The sequence below is a fragment of the Budorcas taxicolor genome, chromosome 16 (genome assembly GCF_023091745.1).
Source record: "Budorcas taxicolor isolate Tak-1 chromosome 16, Takin1.1, whole genome shotgun sequence".
In the NCBI taxonomy this organism is placed as follows: Eukaryota; Metazoa; Chordata; class Mammalia; order Artiodactyla; family Bovidae; genus Budorcas; species Budorcas taxicolor.
Genome location: NC_068925.1, coordinates 20,033,465 through 20,048,061, shown reverse-complemented (window position 1 = coordinate 20,048,061; position 14,597 = coordinate 20,033,465). Strand labels below are relative to the sequence as shown.

At 37.1% G+C, this 14,597-nt stretch overlaps 1 protein-coding gene across 1 annotated transcript in view; it reads left to right on the top strand.

The window, feature by feature from the left end:
• The window catches only part of USH2A (usherin), a 930,744-nt gene that overhangs the window by 771,047 nt on the left and 145,100 nt on the right, over positions 1-14,597 (top strand). Inside the window, exons 58-59 of the mRNA XM_052653949.1 lie at positions 6,263-6,421; positions 7,797-7,959. Of these exons, the coding sequence (XP_052509909.1) occupies positions 6,263-6,421; positions 7,797-7,959 (322 nt within the window). The remainder of the gene's footprint in view (positions 1-6,262; positions 6,422-7,796; positions 7,960-14,597) is intronic.

The window sequence follows — 14,597 nt, the reverse complement described above, 5'->3', positions numbered from 1 at the left end:
TGTGGTACATCCAATGTTCTCCCTCTGTTGCTAATGAGAAAAGTTAATTTCGGTGCTGAAAGCTTTTCTCTAGGTGATTCATCACATAGGTGTCAGAGCCAACTAGCAATAAATTTCACTCCAAATTCTTTGAGCAAACACACTATTCCATATTTTTACACTATTTTTCTACCTAAACAGTGTGTAAAGCAAATTATTTTCTTCTGCATTCTACCGTGATCCAGTTCAAAACTGAAAAAACTATTGCCATAGATACAGCAAGCATATACGAAGACAAAGTGGTTCAGGGGCAGTTCATCCAGTAACCCAGTAGGATCATTTTATTTGCAGCTTAAAATTTCACAGGATGTAATTCATTTACATTTGAGTAGATTGATGCTAAAGCTGAAACTCCAGTACTTTGGCCACCTCATACGAAGAGTTGACTCATTGGAAAAGACTCTGATGCTGGGAGGAGAAGGGGACGACAGGATGAGATGGCTGGGTGGCATCACTGACTCAATGGACATGAGTCTGAGTGAACTCCGGGAGTTGGTGATGGACAGGGAGGCCTGGCGTTCTGCGATTCATGGTGTCACAAAGAGTCGGACACTACTGAGCAACTGAACTGAACTGAACTGAGATTGATTCATCTATTCATTTCAACAAATGTGAAGATGTTTACTAAGCCCCTCTCTGGGGGGTGCCAGGCATGATTCTAGACATTTTGAGTTTAAAAAAGAAGGAATGAGATATTGTCCCTCATGTCAAAAACTCTACCATCTAGTTGAACAGAAAAGGTATAAAGTTATACAAACTATGTAAAATTTCCATACAGTTGGTATGGATGTGTGTTTAAGAGGGTCCAGTTTCACTTCCATGGCCCCCAAAGGAAATTACCAACATACCCACATCTCTACAAAGGAGACATGCCACTAATTTGTTAAAAGCATTATGTTAAGCACCGTCTGTGGTTTGAAGCAAATGCGGCTATCAAACCAATAGTTTCCCTCTTAGAATTGTTCTTGCTCCGGCTCCTAAAAAAAGATTTTAAAAAAGGATTATTTGATTGACTTGTCCCATTGTAAAGTATGCACCTGCTGTGAAATGAAGCCACAGAGGGAAAAAAAAAAGTTGAATAATTTAACTTTTTTATTTGTAAAGATAATCAGGGTTTTTCTGATTACATCTTAACTTCATAAATGTTAAATAACCTATCAGCATCTAGTTGTTGTAAATTATGAAAAGGAGCCTTGCAAGGAATATTAACCAACGAAATCTTTGTTCTTTAGTGAACAAGAAAATGTGTTATGGCAGCTTGTCATCGTGCGACTGGTAACTTTGACACCAAATAACAAAACTGCCATTTGCACTTAGGGTAAATTGGTTCACATGAGTTTCCGCTGCTCCTCTTGCTCTGACATAAATTTATGAACTCAGGAACTAACCAAGCCGTGTGGCTTGCCACCTGACTTTAACAAATATGACCATTTCATTTCATTTAGTCGTCAGAATGCCAGGGGGCTAGGTCATTTCAGACTCATTGCAGATGGTCTAGGGTTTGTAGGAACACAGGAGGCTTTCACGTCACTGTCCTGTAAAGTATGACAGTGGAGGGGGCCCTCTTTGTTAAATAAGTGCATGTCAGTGTTTGACATGTTCCCAGCTTCAAGGAGCATTTTCCGTTTCAACACCTTACAGGTGTATGTAAAGGACCTTTATTTCTGATTAACCAAGACGTGAAAAATGTATTTTCTGGGTACACGCTTTGACCAGCCATGATCAAGATTATGTCTATATTTGAAATATGGTGTAAGTACAGTTTTGTTCCCTGACCTCCCAGGAGTCCTGTTATTTAAGAGAAGATACTGGAAGCAGACCAGAAGGTACAAACTACAGACATATAATAAGGTGCAACCTCAGACAAACTGAACAAAAGACCACTTTAAATTACTGCTAAGAATAAAGACTAGGATATCTTCACAGGCTGCAACTTTTACATATCCAAGCATATGTAAAAAATAAAACTAGATAACCAACTTTTGTTATAAAAATAATTACTATATTCAATATAACATTGATTTGTGATTGAAATAACTGCTTTATGTAAAAGATGGGTTCAGCAGTGTTTGTGGGCACATGGAAACAGTGTCATAGCTATGGGGTATTTTTTTCCCATTTTGCTCAATTTCATTTTGTTTTATAGAGATGTCTGTCACTTACTCGGCACTTTCTGTGTTGTAGTAATGAACTAAAATGTTTTCAATACATTTTTAATTAATCCTTTCATCTCTTTATGAGGTGGCTATTAGTGTCATCATTTTATAGATGAAGAGACTGGTGTCCGCAGAGGATGGAGAATTATCAGGGAATAAGGAATGGAGAATTTACCAGGGAATAAGGAAAGTAGAGGGCTTCCCTGGTGGCTCAGTGGTTAAAGCATCTGCCTGCAATGTGGGAGACCTGGGTTTGATCCCTGGGTCAGGAAGATCCCCTGGAGAAGGAAATGGCAACCCACTCCAGGATTCTTGCCTGGAGAATCCCATGGATGGAGGAGTCTGGTGGGCTATAGTCCACGGGGTCGCAAAGAGTCGAACATGACTGAGCGAATTCACTTCACTTCACTTCACTTAAGGAAAGTAGGAGAGGGATTTGGTCTGACTCCATCCTGTGGTTTATCTAGTTCATCAAGAATTATAGTATATTTTCCAAAATGTATTTGTCAAACTTTTCCTCAAAATCCATCCTAGGATCAGAGAAAACAGAATAAACATGTAATCCGAGGAGGTTTGAAAAAACCTGAAGCAGTCATGATAACCTTGTAAATTATTTTAAGGTCTTGCTTTTTATCTTAAAATTTCGTGCAAATTTGACGTTGAATTCCAATGTGTTTGTCTACATCCAAAAAACAATGTATTGTAGAATCTGTCATTCAGGGGCCCATTTTCTACCCTTTTCTTCCATTGATAATCTTTCTAGCTAAATCATAATATGCTATTATGTTTCTGGATGTTAAGTCAATCCGAAGAGAGCCAACCCCAATAACAGGCTCAATGTCCAGGCAGTTCTTTCTCTCTTCATTTTGTCATAAATACGTGTGCACAAACAGCAACCTTTTCCCCCACTGCCTTACAAACTACGTTAGGGCAACAAGGAGAAATTCCCAAATCTGAGGCAGGATGCTGTGACCTTCCAAGACCTTCTGGAGGGATATTTCCATAACCATATCTTCTGCTGAAGGTCAAATTGCAAACCGAGATGGTCCCTGACTCACTCGTCAATCTCTTTTACTACTTGGCGCAGTACTCCCCAAAGATCATCTTTAGTAGAGAAAAAGAAAACTCTGATTAGATTGCTCTTTTATTTTACCTCTAATACAGTTCTTAAGTTTTTCTCCTCCATTAGTGAACTCAGAGCCTCCAATGCTCCCTGTAATCAACTTACTTCATCCAACTCTCAAATTTTGTTTTAATTATAGCAGTCTTACTGGGAGAAGGAAAAGCATTCCCAGTTTTGTCTTGCAGTTAAGAATGAGGCCTTGAAGAATATCTTCTAAATGAGCTCATTACATGTACTCACAATTCCACTAAAGAGAAAATGAATTTACTTAAATTTTCTAGGTATTAATCTTTGCTGTGATATCTGAAAAAATAAATAAATAATGTAGAATTTTCTGTTACTTGAGACTGAGCAGAGGCATCACGGTCCCAATCTGTTTTTCATTCCGTGTCTGGGGAAGATTACACATGATGAATCATTTTAAAGCAATAGTAAGTGACAAAAATTAAATGATGTTTGCATCACAAATAGTATTGATACATGTTCAACACACTGGTTTTGCCCACATAAACTTTTTTTGCTGCTGTGAAGTTAGTTCACTCTGAAGTGACTATATATTCAAAACAATTTAATAAAGTTCTCATCACTCACTTGCACATATAATTTTCTAATTTTGTGCATTTTAGGGAGAAAAATCCACACCCATTTTTGTGACTAGAAATAGTGGGGTTCTGCCAGTTTTCCCTAGGGTTATGGGGGAGGAGAGTTATGTGTTTCACCAATTCTACAAATCAAATCTAGTTGGGGAAAGAGGGACATGTTTTTCCTTGTCTCCAAAAATACTTTGACAAAAATCCACAATATCCAGGGTATATGTATCTCAGTTTGGGAAATCTGCTCTTCAGAACTTTTCATCTTCACCTATAATTTTGTTCCATCAGTGGTAATTCTAACTCCTCTTTCACTTTTGCCCTTGTATCTCATCTCTTTCCAAAACTTGTTCTGCCTGTCTACATGTTCTCTCAAATTTATCCTTTCACTTTTTCCTCTGATTGTCCTAATCCAAGTCTTTTAAGAGACAGCATAAATATAGAGAGATAAGCTTTGGTCTCAAATGGTCCTGAGTTCAAGTTTTGCTGCCTCTATTAATCTGTGTGATATCCGTAACAAGTTTTTCCTATGAGCCTGAGTTTTCTTATTTTAAAAAAATGGTAGTAATATTTATCTTACAATATTGTCTTCTGGTTTCATTCATTCATTCAATCAACATTTGAGCTACTGATCTATATTCAAATCTAAGCGTTGGAACTACCTTGAAGAGAAGAACACAGTCCCCAACTGTATGAAGTTGATATTAAAGGAGATAATATATGATGCTTGACATAAGACAGGAATACAGTAAAATGCTGTTTTTGTTTGTGTTGTTTCTACAACCGTGCAATGACTTTGAAATTGATAGCTCTTCCTCCTGGTTCACATGTTTTCTATCCATCATTCACTTGCCAGTGGTGCTGTCTTCCTAAAATGTAAGTTAGATCATGTTAACACCTGCAGAGTCTTGTGTTGCTGATTGCATATAAAACCAAAACTTCTGGAGGAAATGAAAGATAAAATAGAGGGGCTCACTTGAACCTGAGAGTGGAGAAAGCAGGGTCTACTTTTAAGAGTCTTACTCTAAGGCTTCTGATGTAGGGAAATGGGGAGAGAAAACCCAGGAAGAAGAAAACATTTGAGAGTGGAAAATAGTGTAATTCTTTTTTAGATCTTGAGATTGAGGTCTCTGTGAAGTAGTGTTCAAAATACAAATCCACAATGCAGGATAAATATAAAGTCAGAGAGAGGAATTTAGGAATTGATCGTACATAGAAGTTAAGCTATAAGGACAAAAACATCGATTTAATTGGGATGCTCTAAACTTTAAATTCTCAGTCTTGGTTGCCAAATTCAGCATCATCTGGCACCTTCCCAAAGGAACTGATTGATCAATCCTTCCAATTCTGATCAATATTTCCTTCAGAGACTCCTTATTTTAATCTATCCTACATAAAGTCCTGAACACCTCTGGTTTCTACTCACTCTTCTGCCCCTCATGCATTGGAGCTGTAGCTACAAAAAACAAAACCACATTTAATTCTTTAGACCTCATCTCTCATGGGTTATTGAATCCTATGCTATGGATTTCCTTGTCTCTGTAGCAGAGAAACTTATTTAAGTATTACAAAGGTAAGTGATGAAGCCCACATTGTTAGAAGCTAGCAAATCAATGAGAAACTTTGGTGGGAAGCTTCATTATATTCTTCATTCAAGGCTCATATCCTCTCCTTTAAAAAGTGTGCATGTTGTTCATGACCAAATAAAACTTACAAGCATTTAATTCTGTGACTAGACTGTGAAGAGGCTAAACTGATAAGGCCTCCATTCTTTAGGAGGCATTGTGAAAAATGACAGTTTTTAAACCCAAATTTCATATATATTTAGGTTCATGCGTCTCACTGACAGAGTGGACTGTCCTGACTCAATAATTAATGCACTGGGAATTCTCTAGGTAGACTGTGATTTGGATACTTTATGGGCTATTATGTCAAGGATCTGTGTCAGATGAGATGCATACCCAACACTTGCAGAAAAATTATTGTCACAAGCAAAACTGGTGGGAATTTTTATGTACTTTAAGAGTAAGTAAACCTAGGAAAAATATAACATCATTTCTAAGCACCTTGTATGTATTTGCCTTGAAACATGCTTTTGTTTTTATTTGCCTATAGAGTATATCGTTGAATAGAATTGTTATATTTCATTTGTTTTTGAAAATAGATCATAAACATTTCTTACTTTTAGAATAAGCACTCTAATATTTTCCAACTCAAATTTCTTACAATTATTAATTGCTATATTAAGCATTAGTATACCTTGAAGTGTAAAGTTTTAAATATACACTGTTCTTAAAAGATGAACGTTTGTTGACCAAACAGAGAAACATGTGTTTTATTCTCTCTCTTTAAAGGGATCCTTGTCCCCAAAATGCCTGTGGAGTACAGTGTCTTACTCAATGCTGGAAGTGCAACACCTCTGATCTCCTCTGTTGGTCATCATCAATCCAGCCTTCTGGAAAACTTGGCTCCATTCACACAGTATGAGATAAGGATACAAGCATGCCAAAAAGGTGAAAGTCTTTCAGACAGTTGCCCAGGGTTTTTATAAAAAAGAATTTCATTTAAATGTTTTTCAATAAAAAGGAATAGATTCTCAATTCAAATACAAAGACTAACATTCCATTTCTTATTTGTACTGGACTTTGTACTCAGAAAAAATCAGAGCCCTGCGTTGAGTGTAGAATTATGCATTTCTGCACATTAAATCATGAATATTTAAATATATGAAAGTGGTGGCTTTGCAAAGTCTTGTTTTATAAAGCCTTTTAAAAGAAAAACACCTAGATCACATAAAGAAACCATGGGTAATATAAAACAAAATAGGCATTACAAAAGTCTCCTAGGAAATGTCCTCACCTTGGCTGTATTTCAGTTTTATTTAGGGGTGAGGTAGGAGGAAAGGAGACATTATTAAGCAGTTGAGTTACACTCAGATGAATCTCAACATATTTTACACTTCTTCCCTGATAACTGTCTCTTGAACCTAAACTGTCACCTTGAGTTTCATGGCTTCAGCTAGTGGTCAATAAAATCATCATCTACCTGTATGGTCTTGAGAAAGAGCCCCACTCACTTCCTTCATCCTTCCAAGTGTTATATAATATGTAATACCCAATTGCTAAGAGAAAAAAGGTGTAACTCAAAACAAGTTGCTTCACCTTAGATTAAGGAAATTTACCAATCTTATGTTCAACACGGAACTCCTGTCCTTAGGAACTTTTGTCACCAAATGAATACTATTTCCCGTAGAGTTGGTTAGAACTAGGGGTCTGTGATTTTGCTATGCTTCATTTCCAAAACTGAGTCAGTTTGCCCATGTTTCTCTACAAATCAGACCAAGACATTTTGTTTTGGAAAGTATTGTTTTCCTTGCTCCAATCTTCAGCTAATCTACAAGGAAATGGCTTTAAATTAAAGTTTTCTTGATTTAAAAGCAAAATCACTTTCTGCATCTCTGTGTATCCTGTGAATTTGAAACCATGTCCTTCAAATGCATTATTTGACTTCTGTGTGTCAAGAGAACAATCATTTTTAAATATTGGCAAAATAAGATATTATTATTAAGAGCAGGTCGCACATACACTTACTTTAATCATAGTTTTACTTTCTGGCATAAATAACTGCAGTAAACTAGAGAAAACTCAGTTCAAGGTATAAACTTTATTGTCTGTGCCTATGCAAAAATGTCGTTAATGGATTTTCCAAAAATCATTTCTTATTTAAATATTCAAATCCTGTAAAGATGTAAATGCTAGTTAAAGTATGTGTAGAACTGTGTGTACAAAATTTCAGATACAATGATTTTCATGGTATTCCTACCCTTCTGTGTGTACACGTAGCTCTTTTTCTTACTTAACAAATTACTAAAGGTTTTTTTTTTTCAAGGAGGTTGTGGAGTTAGCAGTAGGATGTTTGCCAAAACAGCTGAAGCTCCCCCCATGGATCTAAATTCCCCTGTTCTTAAGGCACTGGGGTCAGCTTGCATAGAGGTTAAATGGATGCCACCTAAAAAACCAAATGGAGTCATCATCAACTACTTTATTCACAGGTAACATTGACTATTACTATTATTGTTAATTATTTAAGATTGTGTACTATTCCAGTACTGTAGACTCAAATATGTTTTCTATTTCCATAAAGGAATGAATGGGAATTCATGTGTTTTGAGCACCTACTGGAAACTAAAATTGGTACTGGATACTTTTACACATTATCAAAGGGGAAAAAGCTACAACTAACACGTGACGTTTATGTTTGAGCCTCTTTGAAAGAGGAGACCTCATAGCCCCAAAAGCCTTACCTTTGATGGAGTTAGAGCCATCCTCTGGAGGTTCAATGGCCAAGAACCATAGTCATTCCAGAGGAAGAACCAGGTCTAGGACAAGAAATCTAGTTATTTCTCACCACCTAATACGTGAGATTGGAAGGGCTTTTCCTCTTCTTCAAAAGATGGCACTTCTCATTTGCAGAGAGAGGGGCTCACCCTGCAAGGCCCCTTCTGTTTTGAGGCTTCCACTGGGCTGACTTGATAGTGTTAGTACAACTTCTTTTCACCATGATGTGCATAATCGATTAAGTGTATCCACCGAAAATGAAGAAAAGAGGGAAGGAGCAAGGGGAGGGAAGAGAAGGAAAGAGAGATTGAGAAGAGTGAAAGTGAGGATGAGGGGGGTAAGGGGAGACAGAGAGAGACTGAGACTCCGTGGGCAGTTTGGTTTGAGGACATTGAGCTCCTTGATCCATTTTTCACTTGATCAACATGGACATAGTTTTAACTTAATGTTTTCTTTACATATATAGTGAATAAATAGGAGGAGGAGAGAAAGAAAAGAAATAGACACAGAGAGAGAAGGAAAGAGAAGGAGGAAGAGAAAGAGCAGGAAAGGAGAAAGTGAAACAGAGAGACGAGAACAGAGAACCCGCCACTGAGAGCTGGCTGCCGTGTTAGTCCGTTCAGGTTGCTGTAACAAGAATACCATAACTCGGGTCACTTATAAACAATAGATATTTATTTCTCACGGTTCTGGAGGCTGAGAAGGTTAAAATCAAGGTGCTGGCAGGTTTGCTTTCTGGTGAGGGCTCACTTCCTGCTTCACAGATGGCCATATTCTCTCTGTGTCCTCACATGGCAAAAGTGGCAGCAGGTCCTGCGGGGACTCTGTCAGGGCACTAATCCCATGCATGAGGACTCCACCCTCATGACCTATTCACCTCCTAATATCACCAGCTGGGTGGTTAGGATTTCAATATATCAATTTGGGGGAACACATTCATTCAGATCATAGCAGTGAAACAGAAAAGACACTTTCTAAGACAGACACAGGCAGACATAAAGCTTTTGCAGATGAAAACCCCTTTCCAAAACCATCTATTTACATCAGGCGTACAAAGCCCACATGTTTTCTCAGATCCCCATCCCACTCGAGCATCCTTTGTTAGTCTCTCCTGCAGCCTAGCCCTCCCTTGTTTGGTCCTGCACCCTAGACACATCGTGAAACTTAGTTTAGGCTCCTCTTGTAACTTAAGATGGTAAAACCCTTTGATTTAGACCAATCTTCATGTCTGGGTTTATAGGAAGATTGTGATGGATCAAAGTTACCATTGCTTTTCTCTTTATGTAAATGACATTGCCCAGAATGAGCAAGCAAAATGTTTTCCTCTCAGCAAACATTAATTTGAAGAATAATATTTCTGATTCAAATACACACAAACATGTAAAACTGGCTAATGTGAATTTACATTTTACACTAAGCACGTTAGAGCAGCCTCTAAAATGCTCATCCTCTTGGAATAGTTTTCTTTCGTCTACTTAATGCTAATTGTATGAGAAAAGCACATCAAATTCCTATTCTGAATAAAGGGAAATAAAGTATCTGTTATAGACCAGGATGTGGCTTCACTCTGTTGGTTTTGTAAATAAAGCTCATGATTACAGTGACTATTCCATGGCAGCTATAGAGAGGGAAAACAGGAAATATAATGCAGAAAGCCTGCTTCAATGAAAAATACTGTAAATTGAATTTGACAGCATTTGATGGCATTTGATTATTCTAGTCACAGCCAAACAATGATATAAAGAGTAATATGAAACAGAATGTGTTACTGCCTAGCAGACTCAAAAGCAATAAACCTTCCTCCAATGTGACACAATCACTTCACAATCATAATTGTAGCCTGTTTGATACCTCTGAGTACAGCAGAAGGGCACTGACTGACATAGATACATTTTGTTTTTTATTTAAAGTGAAATGAAAATGGCACGCTGGGGCTTCAGATACAATCGTTATGTTCACCTACATAGGCATGAATCACTTGGCAGTTATTTCAGCTGAAGTTTAAATGTGCTTAGACAACAACAATATCAAATTTTTCTTAGATAGCTGCAAAAAAACCCCAGAAATTTGTAAGGACTGAAATAGAATGTAGACACATAGTTCTTTTTCATTCTGGGACTCCATAGAGCCCCTCATATGGTTATAGCCATGAGCCTGCGGGCTTTCCGGGGAGGTTATGGCATGTAATTTCTGCTTCATCATGTGCCTCTTCTTTCTTCTATCACCACCAAAGGAAATCCCTTTAGCTCAAATCAAAGATGGGGTTTGACCTATGCAGATATTTTCATTAAGTTGCAGGAAGTCAATTTGCCAATCCCGTCTTGAAAATGTTTGTCACTCTGCTCTCTCCAACTCCCCAAAGCATTTTCCCTCAGTATTTCTCTTTCATTGTTTACATGTTGCCTCTAGATAGCATCCTGTTAAAAAAAAAGGCTGGGGTGGGGGTGGGGGGGGAGTCCTGCCCTAATAAGCATATAAGCTATTTATGACTTTAAGAACTAAAACAAAAAATAACCTAATAAGGAGGAGACTATTAATGTGATTGCTTCTGGTTAGTTCACCTGTTAGTTTGATATATTATTTAGGCTACTTTGTTGACCACATGTGAGTTACAAAAGAGATTTCCTACATTAGAGACCAACTTTATGTTAGGGTTTTGCAAACTGTTTACTGATCGTGTTATAGATAAGGCCATCTTAGGCTTTATACAAGTATGGCCTGTATAATAAAGCTTCTTCAGCATTTCCCCTTTATTTTATATCTGTAATCTTGTAAATGGTAAAATTCACCCACAAAATACACCTTTCATTTACAAAATCCACCAAACACTCTTTCTTAAGACTTTATAAGACATGTAATAAAATGATCTCCCACTAGGAGCTTCTATTTTGAGAGAGACAAAAATGCATGGGTTTTTAATTCTCAGAAGCAGCCTCTAATTTTAAAAAAAGATTTGATCAGTGTTCAATAAAAGACAAAAATATACAAACACCAACACTTGCTAAACACTGTAAAAGTAAAACCTGATGAGCCTTCCAAGTTCAAATAATTGAGTATTCTTAAAAGCTCGGTAGGGCTTTGAAGGCTAAAATCTGAGATAGTTTGAACGGAAGGATGATATGGAAGACTATTTCAAGCAGGGTACCATAAATAATATTTTTTAGAATGAGTAATTAAGCTGATTGAGTAAACTAAGAAAAAGGGGGCATTGATTGAAAGGTAAAGGAATTTTTATGCAATCAATTTGTGTTATGTGGAAAGGAAGTATGGATGTGAAGATAGATAGATAGAGCAGATAGATATAGACAGATAGATATATGGATAATGGATGATAATGTTTATTTCTACTGTAAGATCTGGGCTCTATTACAAAGGACCTTTACTATAGTAGGAGATGTAAGTCAAACTAAACAAACAGAAAAACAAGCAATATAATGTGAGAACTATAAGTATTTGTCAAATTTTATTTAATGTGAAAAAATATACAGGAGAAAAGAATTCTTCCTGAAATATTTATGGAACACTTTTGTTGATGGAGAATTCTTAGATAAAGTTAATATCATTAAGACCTGGCTTTACAAAATAAAAATGTAATGAGTCGTGTCCAACTCTTTGCGAATTTAAATTAGAAGTACTTTTTTGGAAAAAAAAAGTTTGACAGTACAGAATATTACAGAGGTTATTAATGCCTTTTTTATTACTTATCCATGTCATATATAATTCCCATTGATAAATAACTATTATTCATTTTAATATATGTAACATTAATGTTACATAAAGGAATTGTTCAAATTTTATTTCTGCATTTGGATACACACACCTCTCATTTTTTTAGACTCAACAATATTTTATTATATGAATATGTATCTTGTATTATTTAATCAGTCCCCTACTGATGGCAAAATAGGTGATTTCCAGGTTTTCATTACAAAAGCAATTTTCCAAAAATATCTTTACAATAAGCATATGGAAGATTATCCTTATTACTAGAAGAGCAAAATCCAATTTTATCCATTTTAAACTTTTAGAGGTTGTTAAACTTCATTCTCAGTCATGTCCAAGTCTTTGCAACCCCATGAACTGTAACCCGCCAGACTCCTCTATCCATGGGATTCTCCAGACAAGAATACTGGGGTGGATTGCCATTTCCTACTCCAGAGCATCTTCATAACCCAGTGATCAAACCCACGTCTCTTTTATCTCCTGCATTGGCAGGTAGATTCTTTACCACTGCACCACCTTGGAAGCTTCAGTTCAGTTCAGTTCAGTCACTCAGTCGTGTCTGACTCTTTGCAACCCCATGAATTGCAGCACACCAGGCCTCCCTGTCCATCACCAACTCCTGGAGTTCACTCAGACTCACGTCCATCAAGTCGGTGATGCCATCCAGTCATCTAATCCTCTGTCATCTCTTTCTCCTCCTGCCCCCAATCCTTCCCAGCATCAGAGTCTTTTCCAATGAGTCAACTCTTCGCATGAGGTGGCCAAAGTACTGGAGTTTCAGCTTTAGCATCATTCCTTCCAAAGAACACCCAGGACTGATCTCCTTTAGAATGGACTGGTTGGATCTCCTTGTAGTCCAAGGGACTCTCAAGAGTCTTCTCCAACACCACAGTTCAAAAGCCTCAATTCTTCAGTGCTCAGCTTTCTTCACAGTCCAACTCTCACATCCATACATGACCACAGGAAAAACCATAGCCTTGACTAAACAGACCTTTGTTGGCAAAGTAACAAAGGTTGTCTCTGCTTTTGAATATGCTGTCTAGGTTGGTCATAACTTTCCTTCCAAGGAGTAAACGTCTTTTAATTTCATGGCTGCAATCACCATCTGCAGTGATTTTGGAGCCCTCAAAAATAAAGTCTGACACTGTTTCCACCATTTTCCCATCTATTTGCCATAAAGTGATGGGACCAGATGCCGTGATATTAGTTCTCTGAATGTTAAGCTTTAAGCCAACTTTTTCACTCTCCTCTTTCACTTTTATCAAGAGGCTTTTTAGTTCCTCTTCACTTTCTGCCATAAGGGTGGAGTCATTGGCATATCTGAGGTTATTGATATTTCTCCCGGCCATCTTGATTCCAGCTTGTGCTTCTTCCAGCCCAGTGTTTCTCATGATGTACTCTGCATATAGAGATTCCAAAACGGTCTCTCAAAAATGGGATGTAAGAATTTCTAATTCTGCAATCTCCTATCAATATTGAAACAACAATCTTTCAAATCTTTGCAAGTTCAATATTTTAAGTGGCATATTATTATTGTTTTAATTAAAATTTTAGTCAAAATAAGCCTCACTGTTTATTTATTTCAAATATATATTTGGTATTTGTGTGTATATAGTATAGTATATATCCATTTTCATTTGGACAGTTTCTTATTAATTTACCTATATTCGTGTATATTAAGGAAATTTTCAAGTGATCGTATTAAAAATAACACATCAATTATTTCTTCCTATGCTTTTATGGCTCTATTCCTTATATCTAAATGTAGACTGGATTTTGTTTTTGTTTACTTGAAGTGTAATTAACAAACAACATTATATTAGTTTCAAGAGTTCAACATAATGATTCAACATTAGTGTACATTTCAGTATGATCCACAATTAATCTAGTTACCAACTGTCACCATTCAGAGTTACAAATTTTTTTTACTTTTGAGAAGTTTTTTTTGACTTTCTTAGCAATTTTCAAATTTGCAATGTAATATTATCAGTCTAGTCACCATGTTGTATGGTGACTTACTTCTTTTATACTAGAAGTTTTTACCCCTTCGCCCCATTCTTTCCATCCCTCAAAGCCTGGGTGGTGGCTCAGAGGGTAAAGTATCTGCCTGCAATGCAGGAAACCCTGCCCGGAAAGATCACCTGGAAAGGGAATGGCAACCCACTCCAGTGTTCTTGGGAAATCCCACGGAGAGAGGAGCCTGGCAGGCTACAGTCCAGGGAGTCTTAAATAGTCAAACATGATTTAGTGACTGAGGACACACACAATTTGTCAACATTATTTTATAATTTACTGATTGGAAATGCCACATATACAAAATTCCCATGTGTCATCTCACTCATTTCAGGACTTTGTATTGTTTCATTCATGGTAGATAAAATATTATCAAGCATTACCTGATGACAAAGATATCTCGGGTGAATAAAATTAATGGAATAAGCAAAATTCCCAACACTAAAGGTATAGGGTCCCAGTAGCAGTCAGGCTCAGAGAAGGCAATGGCAACCCACTCCAGTACTCTTGCCTGGAAAATCCCATGGGTGGAGGAGCCTGGTAGGCTGCAGTCCATGGGGTCACTAACAGTCAGACACGACTGAGCAACTTCACTTTCACTTTTCACTTTCCTGCA